Source organism: Microtus pennsylvanicus, chromosome 3, assembly GCF_037038515.1.
Source record: "Microtus pennsylvanicus isolate mMicPen1 chromosome 3, mMicPen1.hap1, whole genome shotgun sequence".
NCBI lineage: Eukaryota > Metazoa > Chordata > Mammalia > Rodentia > Cricetidae > Microtus > Microtus pennsylvanicus.
In genome coordinates, this window is record NC_134581.1 from 54,771,049 (window position 1) to 54,796,849 (window position 25,801).

General features: G+C 41.0%; 1 protein-coding gene across 4 annotated transcripts in view; it reads left to right on the forward strand.

Moving 5' to 3' along the window:
- Nucleotides 1-25,801, forward strand: part of Znf609 (zinc finger protein 609) — a 153,481-nt gene that overhangs the window by 17,934 nt on the left and 109,746 nt on the right. For 3 of the 4 annotated variants that reach the window (XM_075965468.1, XM_075965469.1, XM_075965470.1), the window contains exon 2: nucleotides 22,544-23,417. The exons of the other annotated variant lie outside the window; for it this stretch is intronic. In XM_075965468.1, coding sequence (XP_075821583.1) covers nucleotides 22,671-23,417 — 747 coding nt within the window. In that variant the 5' untranslated portion in view covers nucleotides 22,544-22,670. The remainder of the gene's footprint in view (nucleotides 1-22,543; nucleotides 23,418-25,801) is intronic. 4 annotated transcript variants of the gene reach the window in all.

Below are 25,801 nucleotides of genomic sequence, written 5' to 3' on the forward strand. Positions count from 1 at the left end.
AGCCATAGATACAGGAGCTGTGATGTCGATGTATCCAGTGGGTCTGGGCTCCCCACAATCTGTTGATCTCTGCCTGTGTCCAGTTGTGGTTTCCTGTGATGGTTTCCATTTGCCGAAAAGAGAGGCTTTCATGAGGGGTGGTTAGTTGCATTTATCTAGGAAAGGTGGCTCATGCACAATTTTAATTTTTATGTTTATTTAATACACTTGGATGTTTTGTTTCTATGGACTTCTGCACCACATGCCTGCCTAGTGCCTGTGGAGGTCAAAAGAGAGCCTCTGGAAGTGGAGTTACAGGTCCTTTACAAGAGCAGCTAGTGGTCTTAGAGTTCTTTCTCAAAGCCCTAGTATAATGCCTTTTATAACTTACAGGTAGCTCTGTTGAACTACAAGTTGTGACACTGACACAGAACTTAGGCCATAACTGATAGACCTGGAGAAGAACAAAGCTTGGTGGCTCTGTCCCCAAGGGAGACCAGAAAAGGACCCTGGTATCAGGAAAGATTGACTAAGATCTGTAATTGAGCAAAGTCAAGTGCAGAGTCTCTCTCCTGTAGAATTCCTGGATCTCCAGGAATTATTGGCTTCCACAAAGATGAGCAGGGATGAGTCTGAGGTTAAAACACAGGACCTTTCTAGTGAGGGCCCACTCTGTGCTTCAGAAGGATCCTTTCTTTCCATATCCTCATATGATGGAAGGAGCAGAAGAGACTATCTGCATTTTTTTCCCCCTCTTTTAAAGATAGGTCCTGGGGTTCAAACTCAGGTTATATCTAGCGATTTTACATGCTGAACCACTTTCAGGTAAGGGTTTTGGTTTGGTTTGGTTTTTGGTTTTTCTTTTTTTTTCCAATTAATTATGCAAGCAGACGTCATTCACACAGCACAGAGACATTCATACACAGAGACACAGACACATTACAACACAACACACAGTACAGACTTGCCTGGGACTCGAACCAGCGACCTGAGGCTCTGCGGGCGGCGCTCCAATCCTCTCAGACAGCTCTCCGACCATTTGGTTTTTGGTTTTTCAAGACAGGGTTTCTCTGTAGTTTTGGAGCTTGTCCTGGAACTAGCTCTTGTAGCCCAGGCTGGCCTGGAACTCACAGAGATCTACCTATCTCTTCCAAAGTGCTGGGATTAAAGGCGTTCACCACCACCGCCCAGCTTCAGGTAAGACAGGGTCTCACTTAATCCTGCCTCCATTTCCCAAGTGCTGGAATTACAGATTTTGAATGTTTAAAGTAGAAAACTAGAAAATGGAGGGGTTTTTTGTTTGTTTGTTTTGAGACGGTTTCTCTATAGCTTTGGAGTCTGTCCTGGAACTCGCGCCGTAGAGCTGGCTGACCTTGAACTCACAGAGATCTGCCTGTCTCTACCTCCTGACTGCTGGGGTTAAAGGTGTGCTCCACCACTGCCTGGTTAGATTTTTTTTTTTTAGTTGTTATTGTTGTTTATACAAACTAATAGGTTTCTTTATAGCATTTTTATACACATTCCTTTTTCTGTTTTTTTAACTGGATCTCACAAGCCTGGAATAGTGTATGGACTAGATTGGCCTTGACCCACCATGCCTCCCCAGTGTTGGAATTAAAGGCATCCTTTCACTCTTGATTCATACTCCATCTTGATTGATGCCCTCCCCGTCTCCCTGTCACCCCTCCACCTTTTATACTACCCCAGCATGCTTCTTTTTACATATATGTATGTTTTATATTTCCTGCCACTTTTCTTAAAATCTCTCTTCCTTTCTCATGTTTCACTTTCTAGTTTTATGGTCTCTATCCACACTCACTATCATGTAAATACACTTATCACTCTCTTTTGGTGTGTCAGCATATGTGGAGGCAGAATGTTGTATACATAATAAATAAATAAATCTTTTTAAAAAAAAGAATTAGGGCATGTGTGGTGGTACACACCTCACACCTTTAATTCAAGGGAGTAGAGGCAAGTGGATCTCTCAGTTTGAGGCCAACTTAGACTACATATGACGTAAATGAATGTATATATTAAAAAATTAAAAATTAGCTTCTATATATGAGAGAGAACATGTGGTGTTTGTCTTTCTGAACCTTACAAACTATAAAGTACAATACTGTAATATTGTCCAGTTTTACTCACATTCACAAATGTGTATTTATGTGTATGTTTACTTGGTTCTATTCATTTTTAAAAAAACTTTTATTAATGGTGGAGAAGGGTTGTGCATATGGAAGTCAAAGGACAACGTTTGATAGTTGTTTCTCTTCTACTGTATGGTTCCCAGGGGTTAAACTTCAGGTTGTCAGGTTTAGCAACAAGTATCTTTACCTGCTGAGCCAACTTGCTGGCTCATTATTTTCTTTGTTAAGACATCTCATGAAATCCAGGTTGGCTTCAGTTTCTCTCAGTAGCCAAGGGTGGCCTTGAACTCCTACCTTTACCTCCCAAATAGTAGAATTACAAGTGACTGTCATCATGCCTGATAGGTTTTATGTCATTTTATCATGTGAAAGTAGTAGTGTACCCAATACCATAGCATAAAGGTTCCTCATAGTGTCTTTTTAAAATTATTTTTATTTATTTATTTTTGAGACCGGGTTTCTCTGTAGCTTTGGAGGCTGTCCTGGAACTAGCTCTGTAGACCAGGCAGGCCCTGAACTTACAGAGATCACCTGCCTCTGCTTCCCAAGTGCTGGGATTAAAGTTATGCACCACAGCCACTGGGCTCATAGTGTCTTTTGTAACCGTTTATACCATCCTTCTGCTGTCCCCACTTCACATCTTCCACAAAAAATGCCTGTGTGTTTGTGTGCGTGTGTGTGTGTGTTCGTTCTATGTTCTGCGTTGTTTTGTTTAGCACTGGAGACTGAACCTCATGAGATGGTGTTTTCTCCTATTTTGTCTTCCCTTCTTCTAAGCATGGAGTGGACAGACTTTCTAAAGCAAAATCAGGGGAGCTTTATCTGCCATGCAAAAATAAAAATTCAAAAGGGAAAGTAGGATCTCAGAGAAAACAGAATGCCAACTGTGTGAGCTCACAAGTGTTGCAGCTCTGTGCCCTGGCAGGCTTCATGCGCTAGCCAAGAGTGCCAGCACATGTTATAGCACAAAACTCTCTGGGTTCTCAGAACACTGGCCAAGAGCAGCTTGCAGAGCCAGTCAACAGAAAGTGGGCCACTGACAAGAACAGCAGGCCTTTTGTTTTGTTTTGAGACAGGGTGTCTCTATGTAGCCCAGGCTATCTTGGAACTCTCTTTGTAAATCAAACTCCAGGCTGACCTTTTAACTCAGATATGCTTGCCTCTGCTTCTGAGTGCTGGGATTAAAAGTGTCTGCCACCACACACAGCTAGCAGCAAGTCTTGAAGGCTGAGCACGAACAGATTACTTCTAACCATTCTCAGGCTGTGAGTTGGCACCCCTTGGGGGATCGAACAATCATTTCACAAGGGTTGAGTATCAGATATACTGCATATCAGATATTTACATTACATTAATAATAATTTTATGGTTGGGGTCACCATAATATGAGGAACTGTATTAAAGGGTTGCAGTATTAGAAAGGTTGAGAACCACTGCTCTAGAGGAAGCAGGTGCAGTGTCTCTTGGAGCTAGAGTAGTGAGAACTCAAGCAAATTTCCTTCCTGGAGAGCAGTCTTTCTCTGAAGGGCTGGAGACAGCTGAGAGATGGTCTCTGAAGTCTTTTCTTTCGCTTCTAATGATGGAGCAATTGGGAGAGTGTCTAGAGCCTGCAAATTGTTATATAGAGCCCAGTGTGCCTTGATTGGCTGAATGTGTATGAAGTGTAAAATGGGACAAATCAGGAAAGAATTGTCAAACCCTAGAAATGGAAAGAGAAAACCTGCTAAAACCAGAGGATGTTCTCATTTAGGACCACTCCTAACATCTCATCTCCAGCCCTCAATATCAAAGCACACATGGGAAAAGTAGAAAGCAAAAGGCCAGAAAACACCATGGTTTTCCCATTGGCTCCAGTTGATCTGAGGCAAAAACAGCTTGTGCCTGAGGTTTGGGCTTGTTTTCAGCTACTAGGGCCTTCATTCCCAACTGCATGCAACCGTCACACTATCTACCCACAGCAATCCAGTTGTTGTTTCAGACTATCAAGCATAGCCTGCTGCATTGGTGGTGGGAAATCCAGCGTGGATTCTACTCCAGCCAGGATGTTGTATGCAGCTGCAGGGAGTGGGCACCTGGCATAGGCACCTGGCTGTCAGATTGGCAGCTCTGTTTGCCTATGTTGGAAGCTGAGGGGTTTTGCTGCTGGGAAGATCCAGTTGACTTTGCACCCAGGGTTTTTGAGCCCCAACTACTGCTTCACACTTGCTGGGGGCCCCACCTACCCTATCACTAGCATATCACATTTACTGGCAAGCACTCTTATCACTGAGTTACGTTCCCAGATTTTTAAAAAATCTTTACTTATTTATTTAATTCTTATGGTATTTGGCCTGCATGTATGTCTTTGTGAGGGAGTTGAATCCATTGGAATTAGAGTTACAGACAGTTGTTAGCTGCCATTGGGTGCTGGGAATTGAACCTTGATCCTTTGGAAGAACAGCCAATACTCTTAACCACTGAACCATCTCTCCAGCCCACCCACACCCAAATTTTTTGACATAATTTTCTTTCTTTGTTTTGGAGACAGAGTCTCCCTTTGTAGCCTTTGTTGGCCTGAAACTTCTTACATAGACCAGGCTAACCTTAAACTCATTGAGATCTTCCTCCCTCTGACTTCCAAGCACTGGAATAAAGGTATGTACTACCATGCCCAGCTTTACTTCTAAATTTTAAGATAGGGGCTCATAAAGTTGCCTGGTATTACCTTGAACTTGCTATGTAGCCTTGGTAGCTTTTGAACTTGCTGTCCTCTTACTTCTGCCTCCCCAGTAAGTAGATTACAGACGTGTGCTACCAGGCTTGGCTTTGTTTTGGTTTTGTACTTATTTATTCATTCTTTCATTTATTTATTTATTTATGCCTTGTGCATGCTTGGCAAGCACTTTTTTTAAATTTATTTATTTATTAAAGATTTTTGTCTCTTCCCCACCACCTCTTCCCATAGCACTGTTTATTTTTAAAATATAGTTTTAGCATGTAGCTTGGGCTGGTCTTTAACTAGTGAATGGTTGGGATTGAGGCATATTTTGTGATTTCCTATAATAAGATTTTTTTAATTGGGGTGTGGTATTTTTTAAGATAGGGTCTCTCTATGTAGGGTCTCTCCTTGTCTGTCTTGGAACTTGCTTTATTAAGCCTAAGAAACAAGCTTGCCTCAAATTCACAGAGATCTGCCTGCATGCCCAGTGCTGGCATTAAAGGTCTTTTCCACTATGCCAAACTTAAAGATTTATTTTTTTAGTTATGTATCTGTGTGTGGGTATGTCCATACGAGTGCAGAAGTCAGAAGGGGGCATCTATCTGATCCCTTAGAGCTGGAGTTACAGGTGGTTGTGAGCTGCCTGATGTGGGTGCTGGAAACAAAGCTTAGGTCCTCTGAAAGAGCAGTAGATGCTCTTAACCATTAAGCCATTTCTCTGGCCCCCAAATAAACTTCAGTATAGTCTTTTAAGAGTATCCAGGAATGTTTGGGGGACTATTTTATTAAAATTGTTAGGTTTGTGTTATCGTACAGGCTCTTGAAAGGTGAGGAAGGAGGATCAGATGTTCATACAGCTACTAGTGAGTTTGAGGTCATCCTGGCCTATATATGATTCTATCTTATACAACTAACTGAATAAGAAATTTCTATTTATTAAAATGATTTTGTTTTGTTTCTTGATTTTCCTTTTTTTTTTTTTTTTTTGAGATAGCGTTTCTCTGTGTATAGCTCTGACTGTCCTGGAATTTACTCTGTAGACCAGGCTGGCCTCGAACTCACAGAAATCCACTTGTCTCTGCCTCCTGAGTGCTGGGATTAAAGGCAAGCGTCACAACTGCCTTGGTTGTTGTTTCTTGACTTTTCTTAAAAATATAATGAAGCCAATGTAGTTCAATGACACAGCTCATGTATAGCATATAGCACAAGTGAGGGCCTGGGTTGGATCTTCAGCAGGGTGTGTGTGTGTGCGTGTAACAGTGCTTTAATTTTTAATGAAAAAAATCAATTTAGACTATTATGTGCCCCTTAATATTAGGACTTACTCTCTGAAAGCAACCTAAGTATTTAGTGTTTTTATTATATTTTATTTAATCTCTCTCTCTCTCTCTTTTTTTTTTTTTTGGACCATGGGCTTCTTGTTTCTTAGGCTATTCTCAAGCTCATAGGATCTTCTCATACTCTTGAGAAGCTGGGACTATAGGCACATGTCAGTGCTAGCTATTCCTGTATGCATATAAATAAGTACTATATTGCACTATTGCCCTTTCCTCCTTAATGAATCTTCCTAATATGGTCATGTCTCAATATTTGGTTAAATCAGTTTGTATTATGTTTACCTAATCTTTCTTTTTGAGCCATTTGATATGCTTTTATATTTAGTTTAAGTTCCCCCCGCTAGAAGTTAGTATCTATCTTTATTTCCTTTATTATTTCTCTTTTATTATTTTTTTCAGATCTAAAATCTTATAGTGAGGCCATATATTGAATCATAATCTATACTTTGTTTAACTTTTTTCTTCCTTCTCTTTTTCCTGTTGAAAATATCCTAACTTGTGATGTTTGATGACATGGTTCCCTTTGCATAAAATTGCTTCAAATGAAGACTGATGGGATGACTGAGCAGGGAAAGGTGCTTGCTATACAAATGTAGCAACCTGGGTTCAATCCCTGGAACCCATGTAAAAGTGGAAGGAGAGAACTGAATTATAATAATAATAATAGATAGACATGTAAAAATAAATAAATTTAAAACAGCATAATAAGGATAAAGGTATATAACTCAGTGTAGAGCACATATTTAGATTGCACAAGTCCTGAGTTCCATCCTCAACACTGTAAATGTAAGTATATAAATAAATTACTACTACTTTAGGGCTAGGATCTAGTAATACGGGATTTAAAAAAAATATTTATTTTGGCTGGGTTTAATAGCGCAAACCTTTAGTCTCAGCACTTGGATGGCAGAGGCAGGCAGATAGATCTCTGTGAGTTCAAGGTCAGCCTGGTCTACAGAGCTAGTTCTAAGACAGGCTCCAAAGCTACAGAGAAACCCTGTCTCGAAAAATCAAATAAAGAAATGAATAAATAAACAATTGAAGAAAAATATTTATTTTTATTTTATGTGCATTGGTGTTTTTCTTGTGTGTATGTCTCTGTGAGGTTTCAGATCTTAGAGTTACAGAGAGTTGTTAGCTGGGAGTTGAACCTGGTCCTCTGGAAGAGCAGCCAGTGCTCTTAACCACTGAGCCATCACATGGGATTTTTGTATTTACTCCCTTAATTTTGTTTGGAAAAGAATACTATACTGTATACACAGTGAAGTAAAGTAAATGCACAAATCTGTCTATCTTTACTTGTTCATCCTTTTGAAACAGAGTCCCACTATGTAGCTCTGGTTGGTTTGAACTTGCTATGTAAACCTGACTATGTAGTTCTGGTCTTGAATTCAGAGTTCTGCTTCTCTGAGAGCTTAGATAAAAGACAAACATCACCATGCCTGCCAAATGCACAGATCTTATATACATCTTTTGTTTAGCCAGATAGCCACAAATCAATTCCCTGTATAGGACTTTCCCAGTACACTACAGTGTTTGCTCATGCTCCCTCTCAGTGTTGACCTTCCAGACATGACCAGTTTGACAAATGTATACTTTAAGTCTGATAGAATTTTTATATTTATTGTATATTTAAGTATATGTTTATTGCTTTATATGCCCATTCTTATGTATACTAAAAATGTATTTTTCTTTTCTTTATAAAAAAATAGATTTATGTATATGTGTTTGCTTGTATGAGTTTATGTGCACCATGTACATGCAGGAGCCCACAGAGGTTAGAAGAAGGCATTGGATTTCGATTTCCTGGAACTGGAGTTGCTGAGCCATCTCTCGTACATCCTCTAATTCCATTCTCTCTCTCTCTCTCTCTCTCTCTCTCTCTCTCTCTCTCTCTCTCTCTCGCTCTCTCTCTCTCTCTCTCTCTCTCTCTCTCTCTTTCTCTCCCTCTCTCCCTCTCTCCCTCTCTCCCTCTCTCCCTCCCTCTTTCCAGGTTCTCCTGTGTAACCTCGGCTACTTTATGTAGTTTAGGTTAGTCTAGAATTTAGAGATTACCTGCTTCTGAGATTACAGTTATGTGCCACCATTTTTTAAGTATGCATAGCCAGCCAGTCTTCAGTTTATAATTGGTTGTTAGAACTTTTTGGCTTTATGATTATGAGAAAATTATACATATTTAATAGGAGCCATATTCTAGACCCCTTTTTAAAAGTTAGAAAGTTCTGGGCAGTGGTGGCACATGTCTTTAGTCCCAGCATTTAGAAGGCAGAGACAGGCAGATCAGAGTTAAAGACCAGCGTGGTCTACAAAGCAAGTTCCAGGACAACCAGGGCTGTTATACAGAGAAAAAAGTTAAACAAAAGACCAAAAAAAAAAAAAGTCAGAAACAAAGCAAATTATACTTCAGAGTTTGATTTTGATGTTTATCTGTATCTGGACTAGCAGTATGTAGTTTTCTACTCTCAGGAGTGCTGGGGTTGGGGTGGGCCGGGGCTGCAGTTCCCAGTAGCCACTCAGTCATGGTGCTAAACAGTCATATTGATGGTGTACTGTTTTCAGAGCTTTCATATTCAATCTGTAGATGAAGCATACTAAATGTATTTTGGTAATGACATTTTCAATTTAGGATGACTTTGTTGGGCGATAACCTCTTGCAGGTCAAAAAGCTATCTATACATGGGGGGGTTTCACATGAGTTGGTTATGTTTAGAACATCTGGTTTTGGAAGGAATTATGCATAGCTTAAGCTGAAAGTTAACAAAATACTAAAGGACAATTAAATATTTTAAGAAACATGGAACCTGCTTTGTTTTGTAATCTTTCCCTAACTGGTTGTTGTGGGTTTTGTTTGTTTTGTGACAGAATCTTACCATGTGTCCCAGTTGCCCTGGCATTTGTTATGAAACCCAGGCTGACTTCCAGTTTGTGAGCCTCTGACCTCAGCTATCTGAGTGCCTAGATTTTATGCATGTGCTATCATGCCTTCCTCCCCCATCCTTGGTATTAGAGCTGGAATTCAGGGCTTTATCCACGCCCCATACAATGGGACAAGTACTCTCACACTGAGTCTAGCTCCCTCCTACATGCAAAAAATAATAATAGTATTTTTCTCTTTGAGGAAAATATAAAGGGATATGTAGCCCTTTAATTGCAACAGGAGCATAGTGGCAGAGGTTTTTGTTGTTGTTATTGTTGTTGCTTCAGATCATCTTTGCCGTCTGCTTTTTGGCCTACATACAGGTCTTGATAAGTCTTTCCTATATGGGTCAGTTTCACCAATTAAATCTCTGGAGAATTGAGACTGAATTATTTACAGGTTTAGTATGCTGTTCATCTTATGTGAGATACTTCTGCTGACACAGAACGACATTGACAAACAACCAAGGATCTGTCTATACCTGAGCTCTGTTGAATAGCTTTGTCCTTCTGGAAATGTCAGTTGCTTATGTGAAATGAAACAGGTCAAGCCTCATAATCTCTGTCTGAGAATAGAAGCTTGTAAGGACCATAAAACTATTCATGAGCTGCAGCTTAAAAAGATTTGGAGACAGAGATGCTACAATTCTGTTCTGCTGTCCTTATGTGACACATGGTCAGATGAGCTCAGTTGATTGGATATGTCTTTTCAAATTGATACAGTTAGTGTATTTTTTTAATCTAACTTCATTGGTGTTACATGGCAGAGAGCTGTTACTTGAGGAGATGACACAGTTCCTTTGTTACAATAATTAATGCAATAAATTAGTTTAATGTAAGGAAGAAACCCAAAGGGAAGTTGATTGTATTTCTCATAGAGCCCTGGGTGGAAATTAAGTTGATTAGTGAGTTCTCTTGAAATGTGGCAGGTGGAGAGGGAGATACGTTACTATTCTGTCTGAGTAAGCTCAGAGTGGCTTACATGTTGTACTATCCTCACCGGAGGGTACCTAAGATGATGTGATTTAAGGGCAGCATTGGGATTCAGGGAAGATGATATAATATGATACTCTTCTCAGCAACTTTGTTGTATCCCATTGATTTATTTTCAGTTCTCTATGCACATACTCATATTGAACTTCATACCATTGTTATTTGAAGGTGTGCCTTGTCAGCTCAACAATCTAGTGGGTTGGAAGAGCTTGGTGAAAGAAAATATGAGCTTTGTACATTGAACCTGAGAGATGTTTGTTTTGAGGTGCTAGAAATTGAACCCAGAGATCTATGCATAATAGTTAAATACTCTATCACTGAGCTGCGCCCCTAGCCTGGACCTGAAAGATTTTGAAACAAGATAGAATCTGTCAGTCATTATAGAATAAGGTTTTTCTGAGCCACATCTGAAGGTAGAAATAGTGTAGGGGATGTTATTTTATTAGCGTATATTAAATATTTTCATATATATAATGTATCTGTATTTACATCCACTTACCTCTTGACCCTCCCACTTATGCTGATTTCTTTCCTATTTCACCTTTTACTTTGATGTTTTTTTTTCTTCTTTTGAATTGTGAACCAAGGAATTTTATTAGGGTTCCTTATGTGAATGAGGGCTGGGGGTTATTTATGGAGGAATGGACAGCTAATCAGTGGCTATACCACTGAAGAAAATGTCCTTCTCTACCTCCTGAGGATGGTCTTGAACTTCTGGTCTTCCTGCCTCTAACTCCCAAGTGTGTTTCTGTAGGTGCTACGGGATTGAACCATGCCTGCTAGGCTAGCATTCTTGGAGGTCTGTGGTTTATCCATTAGGTTACTAAGATTTAAAAGCAAGCACTGTAGTAATAACTCAATTACATCCCAGCTGGGTAGGAATCCTTGAAAAGGAGAACCTAGATCAGTCTGTAAAAGAAGAAATGATTGTCATTTCCCTTCATAGGACCCCAATGGCTATTGGTAAAATCTGTAATCTGTTTTAACATTTTCTTTATACTTTTTTTTTTTACTCCCGCTTGACAGGCGGGGATACTCACCACTATACAAACGAGGATCTTTATACTTTTTTTTTTAACTTTGTTTTTTTCTAGATAGTGTTTCTCTGTATAGTGCTTGCTTTGTAGACCAGCGTGCTTCAGACTCACAGAGATCCACCTGACTCTGCCTTCTGAGTGCTGGGATTAAATTCATGTGCCACTGTGCGGCTCTTTACTTTTTTAAATGCTGTAGATGACTTATAGCTAGCTGAGGCAGCACATTCTTATAGTCTCAGTACACAGGAAGCAGGAGGATCTTGAGTTCAAGGCAAGCCTAGGCTACCCAGTGAGACCCTATACTTAAAAACCAAACCAAACAAAAAAAGGTAGGGCATGGTGGTACATGCCTTTGTTTCCCAGCACTGGGGAGGCAGAGGTAAACCTAGTCTGTATTCTAGGCCAACCTGAACTACACAATGAGTCTCTCTTTACCAAATAAATAATTAAACAGATAGATAGATAGATAGATAGATAGATAGATAGATAGATAGATAGATAGATAGGAGGATGGATGAGAGGCGGGAGACCAGTTAGTCTAGTTAGTTGACCAACGAAGTTTAACCCTAAAATAGCCCTCTGCATGTTTGGACACCAGAACTTTATGATATTTCAGTCACTGATAGTTTTGAGTTGTCTGTTTTAGTTTTATGTTTTGAGAACATGCTTAGAAATGGTGGATTTTTCTCCCATTTCATATAAGAAAAATTAATATCTAGTGATGAAGCTTGCTTAATGTCAGTGGAAATTCAAGTTCTGAAATAATTTCTAATTTTTTTATTTATTTATGTGTGTATGTGCTTGTATAGTGTATACAACATGTGTGGGAGGGCCTGCACAGACCAAAAGAAGGTTTTGGATCTCTTGGAGCTGTGTTACAGCTGCTTATGAGCTTCCCAGTGTGGATACTGGATATTGAATCCACGGTCCTCTGGTAGAACAGTATGTAATATGCTGAGCCATCTCTCCAGCCCTTGAAATCACATCTTCTGATTCTAAGTTTAATTTTTTTTTACGATAATATGTTAACCAGAAGTGAATATAGCATTATTTTTGGAGAAGAGTGCCTAGCCAGATGGTCCTGACTGCTGTTCATTTGTGACATGAGTTTTGTAAGCAAACCATGTACACTTAAATGCAGCTGTCACTCGTCCAGGCCAAAGCCTGTAAAAAAATTTATATAAAGCCCTAAAAAGAGGAGAGGGTAGCACTTTATGCTTTATTTTCTGCCTAAACTAGATTGTCTGTGAGTAGTTAACAAGAAAAAGAAATCTCTGTTTAAAGCCTTTAGGGCTACAGAGCTCTATCTGGGTAGAAAGGGAAGTACTTCTGTTGTGCTTATATGTAAGTTTGGCTTAAGTAATTGATTTGCCTTCTGAACAAGGGCAGTAAACTACTCTTTTCAGTCTTAGTCTTCTAGTAGAGAGGTCTGATTTATTCCTATGGTAGTGTGGCCTGTGACAAATAACCTCAAAACATGCAGTTGATAACTGAAAGTGTGTGTGTGGTTTATGAATTTATCCCTGGACTGTCAGGTCAAGAGCTATATTTAGGTTCCAAATAGGAAATTGGGATCTGGACTTCAGTTATGATGTGACTACTTTGTTTGGGTATAGAGATTGAAGAATAATCCTTATGACCTTGTTGGTCCTTTAGCCATAGCCATACAGAGTTTCTTGGTGATATCCGCAGAAACAGCACAGGTGACATTGACAAGTTATGGTGGACGAAAGATGTCAGAGTCTGTTGTGTGGGGGTCCTAAATAGGGAAATGGAGTACAGTTCCACAGAAGGGAAGAAAAGCAAGGAAAGCAGTTACAGAAGCTCTTGCATAGTATAAGTGCTTTGAAACATTCTCTCTTTAAACAGTTGGTTGTCTTGATCCTGCAGTTTCTCATCTATGGAAGCAAGAGGTCACTGCTTTTCATTTCCAGCTAGCTTGATAGTTATCCTACTTCCTAAGGTTAAACATCTCTTCAATGACCTCTCAGAGCTGATTATTAGCTTTATAAAGCCAGAGATACTATAGGGAACAGATGGGAAATGTTTTGGCTGCTGTGACCTGTAGTAATATGGGCGGCGGCAGGGTTGCGTCCCCAAATCCCCAGCCGCCTGGCTCGGCTCGGCTAGCTTATGCCCCAAATAATTACACGGACACTGTATTCTTTTAAACACTGCTCTGGCCCATTTCTAATAATCTATGTAGCGCCCCTAGGTGCGCTTACCGGGAAGATTCTAGCCTAAGTCCATCCTGGGTCGGAGCTGGGGCATGGTGTGCGTCTTCCCTGGAGCAGGTAGCATGGCGTCTCTCCTGCGTCTGCTCCGGAGAGCAGAGCTGTGGAGTCTGCCCTCACTTCCTCTTCCTCCCGGCATTCTGTTCTGTTTACTCCACCCACCTAAGGGTGGGCCTATCCAATGGGCCTAGCAGTTTCTTTATTGCTTAACCAAGGAAATCAACAGATTGATATATGACACTCCCACATCACTTCCCCTTTTTCTGTTTAAACAAAAAAGAAAGGCTTTAACTTTAACATAGCAAAATTACATATAACGAAACAGTTATCAAGTAAAAATTACATCAGAAACATTCATACATATAACAAAATTGACCGTAAATCTCTATCAATACAAATTATTCATACCTATATCATTTCCCCCTTTAAATGTAAAAGAACATTTATAAACTATATTTGGGAACATGGGCGCAGTTTTTTCTCTCCAAACTGCTTCCTGCTGAATGGGGGCGTCGTTAATCAGATTATTTAGGGTGTAACCTGTGTGCCAGGTTTATCTCAGTTGGCAGTTGAGCAAAGCAATTTTCTGAAGATGTTCACAGCAACCCTTCAGGAGGACGTGGTCCATCATACCAAATCGGGATAGAAGAAATCCAAAGGGTCTGGTCCTCTGTGAAAACAAAAGAAGACTCTCTCCAAAGCATCATATCCTTAGACCCAAATTCTGAAGTCATACCCTCATGATATCCGTTCTGGTTCCACTTGGCAGCCCATATAATGAAATGTCTCTCTGTACTTAGCTCCTTCACAGTCAAAAATTTTAAAGAAAACACAATAATACAAAGAATCCAGACTCTCTGTGAATTTTTCATCTTTACGCGGCTTATTTTTACTCTATCACTTTACTTTATTCTGTCTCTTTAAAGACTTTACTTTTACTTTTTTTTTTTAACCATTAACTTTATTCTCTATATTCTTTTTCTTCTCTCTCCCAAGCCTACGTACATTCGTCCAACAGTGTGACTCATTCAGTGGTCTGAATCTGTCCTATTGTGAATCTGCAATTTTTTACCATCCAGGAGCACTTTTGATTTGCGCCTTTAAATCACTAGGCGCTTAAGAATCTAAGCTGTGACATTCCTAGGTTAACTTTTTGCTTTTTGAGCATATATCTTTGACCTGGAATAACCCTGTAGACCAGGCTGTCTTTGAACTCTCAGAGATCCGCCTGTCTCTGCCTCCCAGGCATTGGGATTAAAGGCGTGTGCTACTACACCTTGAACTCACAGAGATCTGTTTATCTCTGCCTTCTAAGCACTGGGATTAAAGGCGTGTGCTACCACACCTTGAAGTCACAGAAGTTTGCTTTAAGAATTTTAACTTTTAGTCTGCATATATATATATATATTTTTTTTTTTTTTTTTTTTTGGTTTTTCGAGACAGGGTTTCTCTGTGGCTTTGGAGCCTGTCCTGGAACTAGCTCTGTAGACCAGGCTGGTCTCGAACTCACAGAGATCCGCCTGCCTCTGCCTCCCGAGTGCTGGGATTAAAGGCGTGCGCCACCATCGCCCGGCCTAGTCTGCATATATTTTTAACACACTTTAAACCATTCAGAAATTTTCTGTCTTTGAATCTCTCTTTACTGTATATCTCTCTTTTTCTGACGACAAGAGCCTTTAATTTGCCAAGCAATATCAGTAGGACTAAAGGCGTGGCTTTGCCAGCTAGATCCAGTCCATTCCTTAGCTTTCCAGCCTCATGGCTGAGGTACAGGCTGCAAGGTCCCTGCCAGCCAGCGAGCTACAACAGACAACACTCAAATTCTCTCTCGGTAGCCGGCCCTCCTGCCTCAAACAGTCAGAGTTTGCCCTGGCAGGACAGCCCAGAAAGCTGGCATTTTTAAATGCGCAGCTTTTTTCCTGCTACGGCTGAAAACCGAAAAGCATGTGTTCAGCTTTTCTTCAACACTGTTTAAGTGTTTTGTGGCAGGACCTCTTAATGAGCCACAGGGTTTTGCAGCTAAAGCTGAGTCAGGAAGCCTCTTGGGGCTACCAGGTAGGAGCGGCACTCAGCACTTTAATTCTGAGACTGAGCGTGCAGCACAGAAATTCTTTTCATCCAAGTAACATCCAAATCTGACAGGCAGAGCACTGCGCAGTCTAAAAACACGTCTCTGTATGGCGGCAGGAATCCGCCATGCTCTTCCGCCTGCCTAAGCCTGATTCTGCCTTCTGCCCAGGAGCAGGCGGGAAGCTCTGAGTCATCGCACCGCACCGTCTCAGAGCACTCTCCTTCCGATCCCAAGCGGGAACACAACATAAAGCCAGAGTTTGCACTGGCAGCACAGCCCCAGGAAGCCACGCTTTGAAATGACACAGCGTTTTTTCTGCTGCTGTTGCCGAATCAGGAAATCTCTCTACAGCACGCCACCAACAAACAGCAAAAATCTGTGTTAAACTCTCTCTCCCTTATTTTTAAGCCTTCTCATGTTTTTTAAGTAGGTTTAGTTAGCCACACGTCTGGGCGTCATTTGTTGTAATATGAGCCCCACGTTGGGCGCCATTTGTAGTAATATGGGCGGCGGCAGGGTTGCGTCCCCAAATCCCCAGCCGCCTGGCTCGGCTCGGCTAGCTTATGCCCCAAATAATTACACGGACACTGTATTCTTTTAAACACTGCTCTGGCCCATTTCTAATAATCTATGTAGCGCCCCTAGGTGCGCTTACCGGGAAGATTCTAGCCTAAGTCCATCCTGGGTCGGAGCTGGGGCATGGTGTGCGTCTTCCCTGGAGCAGGTAGCATGGCGTCTCTCCTGCGTCTGCTCCGGAGAGCAGAGCTGTGGAGTCTGCCCTCACTTCCTCTTCCTCCCGGCATTCTGTTCTGTTTACTCCACCCACCTAAGGGTGGGCCTATCCAATGGGCCTAGCAGTTTCTTTATTGCTTAACCAAGGAAATCAACAGATTGATATATGACACTCCCACATCAGTGACCAAGGCTAATTAAAGAATCCTTGGCAATTTTGCAGTGTGTATTTTGAAATGTACCACCGAAGTTACTATGAAGCCTGCTGAATTTTGAAAGCTGGGTTTCTGAAAAGACACCTGCTTCAAGTAATGTAATGCTTATGCAATTTTTTATTGTCAGAAATAGGACAAGAGCTCTCTAAAAGAACATCAAGACCACTAGAAATCATTCCTTGGAATGTCTTTTTTATGTTCCTGACATTCAGAAATTCTAGATAGTTTTCTAGAAACTTTTTAATAATGATAACTTTTAATATTTATAGCTGGGATAAAACTGGACTCTCGGAACATGGCGAACAATGAGGGCTGATGAGACGCCAAGGACAATGGCACGCGGTTTTGATCCTACGCAATGTGCTGGCTTGGTGGGAGCCTAGCCAGTCTGGATGTTCACCTTCCTAGATATGGACGGAGGGGGGAGGACCTAGGACTTACCACAGGGCAGGGAACCCTGACTGCTCTTTGGACTGGAGAGGGAGGGGGAGAGGAGTGGGGGGAAGGGGAGAGGGGTGGGAGGAGGGGGAGAAGAGTGGGAGGAGGGGGAGAAGAGTGGGAGGAGGGGGAGGGAAATGGGAGGCTGGGAGGAGGTGGAAATTTGTTTCTTTTTTTCTTTTCTTTATTCTCCTTTTATCAATAAAAAAAAGAAGTTAGAAAAAAAAACTAAAATGAAATAAATTGCAAAATATTCAATAAATTAAAGGAAAACACAACAATAAAAAATATTTATAGCATCTTCAGATTGCACAATTGTATTTGTTTTTACAAGAATTGTTTACATTTATGGAACTGGTTTTAGTGTTTTATGAAATTTCTGACAAGATATATGTATTCTTAAATAATTGAAAACAGAGTTCTAGAGAAGGCACAGTGGTTAAGAACATTTACTGCTCTTGCAGAGGACCTGGTTTCAATTCTTAATACCCCACAAGCATCGATAACATCGGTTTCAGAAAATCCAGTGCCCTCTTCTGGCCTTTGTGGGCACATGTATGTGCGTGCACACACACACACACAAAGGCAAAACACCCATATACATAAATAAATCTTTTAAAAACTTTGCAAAAATGAAAAAATACTGTTTTGACCACATTAAAAACAGCTAAAACCTTTAATATAATTTTTGTTTTGATTGAAGCTAGAACATGGAACTTTTGGCTCAACTGATCTCTCCCCGCCCTCCTAGGGTTTCTCTGTGAAACAGCCCTAGCTGTCCAGGAACTAGCTTTGTTGACTAGACTGGCCTTGAACTCACAGAGATCTGCCGGCCTCTGCCTCCCTAGTGTTGGGATTAAAGGAGTGTGCCACCACTTACTGGCTAAAAATGTTTTTTTTGGTGGGGGAGTTTCTCCTATGTTCTTTTTTTTTAATTTATTTATTTATTAAAGATTTCTGTCTCTTCCCCGCCACGGCCTCCCATTTCTCTCTCTCCCAATCAAGTCCCCCTCCCTCGTCAGCCCAAAGAGCAATCAGGGTTCCCTGCCCTGTGGGAAGTCCAAGGACCACCCACCTCCATCCCGGTCTTGTAAGGTGAGCATCCAAACTGCCTAGGCTCCCACAAAGCCAGTACGTGCAGTAGGATCAAAAACCCATTGCCATTGTTCTTGAGTTCTCAGTTGTCCTCATTGTCCGCTATGTTCAGCGAGTCCGGTTTTATCCCAGGCTTTTTCAGATCCAGGCCAGCTGGCCTTGTTGAGTTCCCGATAGAACATCCCCATCGTCTCAGTATGTGGGTGCACCCCTCGCGGTCCTGAGTTCCTTGCTCATGCTCTCTCTCCTTCTGCTGCTCCTGATTTGGACCTTGAGATTTCGGTCAGGTGCGCCAATGTGGTTTCTAGCCATAAACAAAGGACATTGAGCCTATAATTAGTGATCCTAGAGAAGCTAAATAAGGAGAACCCAAAGAAAAACATATAGGCATCCTCCTGAATATTAACCTTCATCAGGCGATGAAAGGAGACAGAGACAGAGACCCACATTAAAAATGTTTTTGATGGGAGGAGAGAAGGAAGGGAAAACTTCAGGATATAAAATAAAAACATTCTTTTCCCACTTAAAAATGTTTTGTTATTTTTGTTTGTTTGTTTGTTTGAGACAGGGTTTCTCTGTAGCTTTGGAGCCTGTACTGGCACTAGCTCTTGTAGACCAGGCTGGCCTCGAACTCACAGAGATCCGCCAGCCTCTCTGCCTCCCTGCTGGGATTAAAGGTGTGTGTCACCACCGCCCGGCTGTTTGTTTGTTTTTTGTTTTTTACTCTTGAGAGAGTCTCCCTGGGATGCACAGACTGGTCTTGAACTTAACTGTAGTCCAGGCAGTTGTCAAACTTGTCAGTCTCCTGCCTCATTTTCTCAAGTAGCTTTGCCAACAGACCTAGTAGTGTATATAAGATCTTTAAAAGGATTTATTTATTTACAGCCTGCTGAATCCCTTTAATTCCAGGCAGAGGTGGGCAGATGTCTATGAATTTGAGATTAGCCTGGTCTACAAAGTAAATTCTAGGACTGCCAAGGCTACACAGAGAAACCCTGTCTTGAAAAAAACAAAATAGAGAGAGGTTTGTTTATTTTACTGTAGCTTCTAGTAAAAGATTCTTACCTAACAAATTTTCTATTCAAAATTCTATAGATTCCCTTTCCCTTCTCCTCATTTTTTGTTGTTTGTTTTTAAGATCATATCTAATGTAGCCCATGCTTGTCTTTTTGAGGGGTGTGATGGTGGGAGCTGTTTCAAGATAGGGTTTCTTTGTGTAACCTTGGTTTTCCTGGAACTCCCTCTGTAGACCAGGCTGACTTCCAACTCCTCCCACTGCCTCCTGAGGTCTAGCATTAAAAGCATTAAACACCACTGCCTGGCTGTTTTTCCTGTTTAAAAACCATTGATTTCACAAAACCAGGTGTGATGACACATGGCCTGTAATCCCAAGTGTTAGGAGACTGAGGCAGGAAGCCTACTTGAACTCATGAGTTTGAAACCAATCTTGGCAACATAAGGAGATCCAGTCTAAAAAAAGGCTAAGTGTGTGGTACAAGTGTCCGGTCCAAGTCAGCGGATGAGGGTCAAAGTTCAAGGCCATCTTCAGTTAACGTAGCAAGTCTGAAGCCGCCTTGGGCTGCTTGAGATTCTGTCTCTCTCAACAAATGAATTTGCTGAACATTTAGTGACCATTTTCAGTTTGCATGCAAGGTCTTTGTTCTCCTCAATGTGTTATCCCTGTATTTTATCTTTGGTAGGTTGCTTTTCTCCCCTTCTGATCTCTTCAGTGGCATCTCTCTGTTTCCTTTATTATTTTGTCTTTATTGTTCATTCTCTGTGCATTTTGGAAAGATAACTTTATGTGATTTTATTGCATAGATTTATCTTTGTGCTTTTTTGATTGTTGTGGTTTTAATTGACACTAAGCTTTAATTTGCATCTTCCTTTCTTTGTGTATAAGCAAGCATTTTACTACCCTCTGCTTCCCTCTTCTCTTCCCTAGTGGTATGTCCTTTTGTCGTTTCAACTAAGTTATATCTTTTCATTTCAGACTGTTACCTTTTTAAAGCTTTCCTTCCTTATTGGCATGCTTTATCTCTTATATACGTCAACCAGTTTAGTGAAAAAAGAACTCTTAGCAAGTCCCATTCATTTTATGTTTATGCTTTCCTTTTCTCTCCTCCAGTTTCTTTATTACCATCCTATTTTATAGAGAAAATTCTCTTGAATGTAAGGAAAGTTATAATAGTTTTTCAAGGATAAAACTACATGTGGTCATTAGTGAGTGGCTAAATTACACACCGATAATAATGTAGCTCTGGAGATAGGGAGTAAACTCTTAATTAATGTGGAGTAGATGTTAACCCTAGCCACAGTTAAAGAGTGTGTCGACTTGATGCATAATCTGCTGCCGAAGATCTGTGCTGTCATAATCTTCTTCAGTGGAAATTCCCTTTCCTAAAAATGCCCTTCACCCTTATAGAATTGTTTCCAATACCACATTCTGTTGCTTTGTTCACTGTGATTTGTTGCTATATTCCTAACATTTGTTTAATGTTTGGTGTATCTTAGGGAATAAGTTTTATTTCTGCACTTTTGTTGTTTGTTTGGTTGATTGGTTTGTTTTGTTTTTTGAGACAGGGTTTCTCTGTGTAGCTCTGGCTGTCCTAGCACTAGCTCTGCAGACCAGGCTGGCCTCGAACCCAGAGATTTGCTTGCCTCTGCCTCCCAAGTGCTGGAATTAAAGGTGTGTGTTACCACTACCTGGCAAGTGTTAAGAACATCAGGTGAATGAACAAATATCTGTTCTACTACTCTTGCAACCCAAGTCTTCTTGAATATTAAAAATTCTAGATAGTTCACTAAACATTTCTTTAGAATTCTTAGGTCACTTTGAAAATCCTCATCTCTCTGACTTTTCAGGGATTATATTTCCTTTGACTTTAATGGGGTAATTTTCCTTCTCTCAGTTGTTATATCTTATCCTCCCACCCTTTAGCTCATTCTATAGAAAGCAAGGTTTGTATAGACTTAATATTTGCTAGTAAATAGTAATTGATTGCTGTTGACAATAAATTTTCCACTTAATTAATGGGTGTGCTTCTCAAATCTAAAGCTAAACTGAGATTAAGGTGTATTACTTCTTGCTTAAAATCTCAGTTACTTATGCCGGGCGATGGTGGTGCACGCCTTTAATCCCAGCACTCGGGAGGCAGAGGCAGGCAGATCTCTGTGAGTTTGAGACCAGCCTGGTCTACAGAGCTAGTTCCAGGACAGGCTCCAAAACCACAGAGAAACCCTGTCTCGAAAAACCAAAAAAAAAAAAAAAAAAAAAAAAACAAAAACAACTCAGTTACTTGCATGTGTTCACTTAGTACAGTCCTGTTCTAGAATGACTTTTTTTTTTTGCCTCAGGACCCTAATTTTGTCTTTTTATTTATTTATTTATTATGTATACAATATTCTGTCTGTGTGTATGTCTGCAGGCCAGAAGAGGGCACCAGACCTCATTACAGATGGTTGTGAGCCACCATGTGGTTGCTGGGAATTGAACTCAGAACCTTTGGAAGAGTAGGCTATGTTCTTAACCACTGAGCCATCTCTCCAGCCCAGGACCCTAATTTTGTAGACACTCTTATGACAGAATAGGTGGAAAGTCTTGCCTTGTTCTCTGTGAATCATTTCTAAACAGATACAGAAAGATAGTACACAAAAGAATAAGTAAGAACAAACTTTTGGCTTTATCATAAAGTAGTTGCTGGATGGTACATATTGGTTTCTGGGTTTTCTAGATGATGTTTCCCTCTAGGTCTCCTAAGCCCGAAGACAGTGGAGAGACATAAATTATCCTTTTAAAACCAGTCTCTGCTTTAAGTTAGGTAAAGTCGTGGTGTTTTCCAGTTGGTTCTTTAAATTTCACCATATCAAAGAAAGAATCACTCTACTTTCAGGAGATAGGCTTTCAGCAGAGTCAAGGAAAATATTTTTTCTTCGTAGATACTTTAGCGTGAAAGGGTGAATTGAACCCTGCTTTGTGGACATGATTTCCAGCCAACAGTTTGATAAGGACTTTGTAACTTCTTTGGGCTTAAGTCATAAGTTCAGTCCCTTCTGACAATTATTCCCTCTGGTTGCAGTTACACACTGAATTTGCATTTTTCCTAATCTGCCTTCTGTTTTATTTCCCTTAACCATAATAAGGCTTTTTTCTTAAATGCTAGAATGACAAGGAATCTGTACACCATTTTTAGTAGGGATTGGCTGTTAGCAGAGAGCTGTTAAGGCTTTTGCTAGATCATGTTCTGAGTCACTGATAATTCAAGTAGCTAGCAGAAAGGGGATGTGAGCAGAATTGTTGCAACTTCAATCTGTGATGTGCTTAGGCCTGTATTGATTCAAACAGGATTGCCAGCTGGCCGTAGTAGCAGAAGTCTTTCAGGAAGGGGGAACTAATTGTAAAGGACTACTAGTTAACACCACAGAATCTTGGGCACCTAGAAATACTGTATTCTTCCCTGAGGAGATGGAGTGGCAATTACCTTCTCTAGGTCCGTCATGACATGGTTGGAAATACAACTGAGCTTGTCTTACCCATTGAAGTATGATAGCCACACAGGAAGTTCCATTTTGTATGGGAGTTTATTTCAATCTATCTCCTTGCCTGTATTGTTTTCTTTAACGGATTTTTAAAATTTTCTTTTTCCAGCAATGATGTTGTCCACTGGACATGTACTGGCCAAGGAGGCAGGTTTGAGAACGTAGCTGAAGCTGAAAATAGGAAAGCTGGGGGCAAGGAAGAGCCTTGAATCTTGAGGTGGGACGTTGACTCTAAGATGTCCTTGAGCAGTGGAGCCTCCGGAGGGAAAGGAGTGGATGCAAACCCGGTTGAGACGTACGACAGTGGGGATGAATGGGACATTGGAGTAGGGAATCTCATCATTGACCTGGACGCCGATCTGGAAAAGGACCAGCAGAAACTGGAAATGTCAGGCTCAAAGGAGGTGGGGATACCAGCTCCCAACGCTGTGGCCACACTACCAGACAACATCAAGTTTGTGACCCCAGTGCCAGGTCCTCAAGGGAAGGAAGGCAAATCAAAATCCAAAAGGAATAAGAGTGGCAAAGACACTAGTAAGCCCACTCCAGGGACTTCCTTGTTCTCTCCAAGTGAGGGAGCAGCAAACAAGAAAGAAGTGCAGGGTCGCTCGGGAGATGGTACCAGTGCAGGAGGCCTGGTTGCTGCTATTGGCCCCAAGGGCTCAGAGAAGGCTGCTAAGGCATCACGCAGTGTAGCTGGCTCCAAAAAGGAAAAAGAGAACAGCTCATCTAAGAGCAAGAAGGAGAGAAGTGAAGGAGTGGGGACTTGTTCGGAAAAGGATCCTGGGGTCCTCCAGCCAGTTCCCTTGGGAGGACGGGGTGGTCAGTATGACGGAAGTGCAGGGATGGATACAGGAACCGTGGAGCCACTTGGGAGTATAGCTATTGAACCTGGGGCAGCACTCAATCCTTTGGGAACTAAGCCGGAGCCAGAGGAAGGGGAGAATGAGTGTCGGCCTCTAAAGAAAGTCAAGTCTGAAAAGGTAAGAGGTGGCTAGATCTGACTGCCCATTGCCGGTCGGAACTGCCCTGGACTAACTGCCAACTGTTCTATGCACTCTGTGGGAAGCTCATTAGTTTGTGGGTAATGACCAATTACAAGGTCAGAGCAGCTGGTAATGATAATGTGATTTTGTTCCAAATTAAAGGATTCCCTACAGAGTCATTTGCAGCAGGCTTAGACCTCTTGGAATACAGTTTCTGTTTGGGGGTCAGCTACTTGGTAGAATGAATTTTCTCACACCTTGTTATTGTCACAAGTCAGACACTTGTTATAGGCTGGCATTTAGTCTTCATGGTATTTCCTGCTTGGCTGAAATTTCATTATAAGAATCATAATAGTTGATAAATGTAGTAGACTCTAGGTTACATGTTTAAGATGAATGATATTTTTTTGTTTTTGTTTTTTTAACTTTATGTGCATTGGTGTCAGATCCCCTGAAACTAGAGTTAACAGTTGTGAGCCACTATGTGGGTGCTAGGAATGAACCTCCTGGAAAAGCAGTCAGTGCTCTTAACTGGTGAGCCGTCTCTCCAACCCCCAGAATGATGTTCTTAATGGGATAAATGGTACTGCTGGGTCTCTGAAAGGACAAAGAGTTAACTGTCATGGCATATCTGCTAAGTTTTCTATTGGTAGCTACCAAAAAAAAAAATCAATATAGATACCAGTCTACTAAGCAAGGGGCAGGAGGTACTGACTATACTATATAACACGTATCAGGCCTTATGAGTTACTGTGTAGCTTTGAAAATTTGGCCTAGAAAGATTCTTTGGCCCCTAAAAGTATTCCTGTCTGCCAGTTATCTCCTGCAACCATTGGAAATTAAAGTCTCCTGGTGGTTTTATTGCTTCCAAATAATGTAATGCTACCTCCTCTGCTGCTTGACTTGGAAGCATAGGTGCCTACAGCATAGGCATTAAGACTGAGTCCCTCCCTCCAGGAAAGTGATCTTAGTTGATGTTTCAGGAAATGAAGCTTGTAGGGCTATAGTACAATAGTTTCCAGTTAGGGTCACCTCACGCTGCCTCAAACTTGAGCAGCCTACAGTTTCCTACAAAGCAGCTGGCCTGTTGATGAGCTGTTCTTTGGCTCTTGATTTTCTGCTTTGCTCTGCTCACCCTATGCATTCAGCTGATCGCAGCAGATGCAGCATAAATTGATTTCTCTGTAATTACATCAGCTGCAGCAGGGAATACCTATTTCCATATGTAAGTGTTAATAAATAAAGGCTGGATATATGTATTTGGGTAGTGGTGCCCTCTTATTGCCTGGATTTTAATGGTAGCTTGGTTTTGGTTTTCTTTTGTTGTTGGTTTTTTTGTTTTTTTTTTTTCTGTAGGGATTTTGGTCTTTGTCTCTGGCACATCTGTAGCTTTTAGCAACATCTGGGTACTTTTGGTAACAGGGCTGTGAATTTCTTCCAGTTATATAACACAATGGTTGATTCTCTTTTGCCAGTGGCAGCTGCCAGAGAGGCTGTCTGTGTTTGGGTGGCAGATGCTGTAGTCCACCTCGGTAGAGTCAAGTTCCAGCTGGTTATTGGCACGGTTCATCCTGTGCTGGCTGTGATTTGTCATTTTCTCTGGGGTGCAGATGGATAATGCTGTTTTAAGGAGCCTGGGAATACCAGGAGTTCTTGCTACTGTTCCAGGCCCATTAGATTGCTTCCTACATCTGGCTTCAGGAAGTCCATGTTCACGATCATTGTTCTTCCTGTGTGGAAAGGTACTTCTGAGGGTGGTCTTCATTTTTTATCCACTTGTGTTGGAGTCTTCTAAATTCGGTTGCAATCTGTGGGTGAAAGGATTAATATTGCTTAACTTTGTGTTTTGTTCATGATTCTCTTTAAAGAAGAAATGGACTCTGTTTTCTCTTATAGGTGCTTAGATTAGGTTGCCACCTTTAAGCTGAATGTCTTGAAAGATACTGTACCTTTAGCTACTATGTCTTGGTGCTATCAAGTTTTACCCCTTAATCTAACTTTGTAAGCTTTACCTCACTGGTACACAAAGAATGGAGCAGTCAAATGACAGATGGAAGAGAGAGTGATAGTGCTTCATATTTTGGGAGAAAATAATTTCTTGGAAGTATTTTGAGAAACATACAATTTGTTGTGCAGTCCAGTATTACCATAAGCACAAGTTTACCTTTTTTGTTGTATTTTTCTTTTCATATAGATCTTGTTATGTAACCCTGGCTTGTCTGGAACTTACTACGTAGAACAAGCTATTCTTTTTTGATTGGGTAGTTGGTTTTGTTTGTTTATTTGTTTGTTTTCAAGACAGTTTCTCTGTGTTGCCCTGGCCTGGTTGTCCTTGAACTCACTTTGTGAACCAAGCTGGCCACAAACTCAAAGAGATCTAC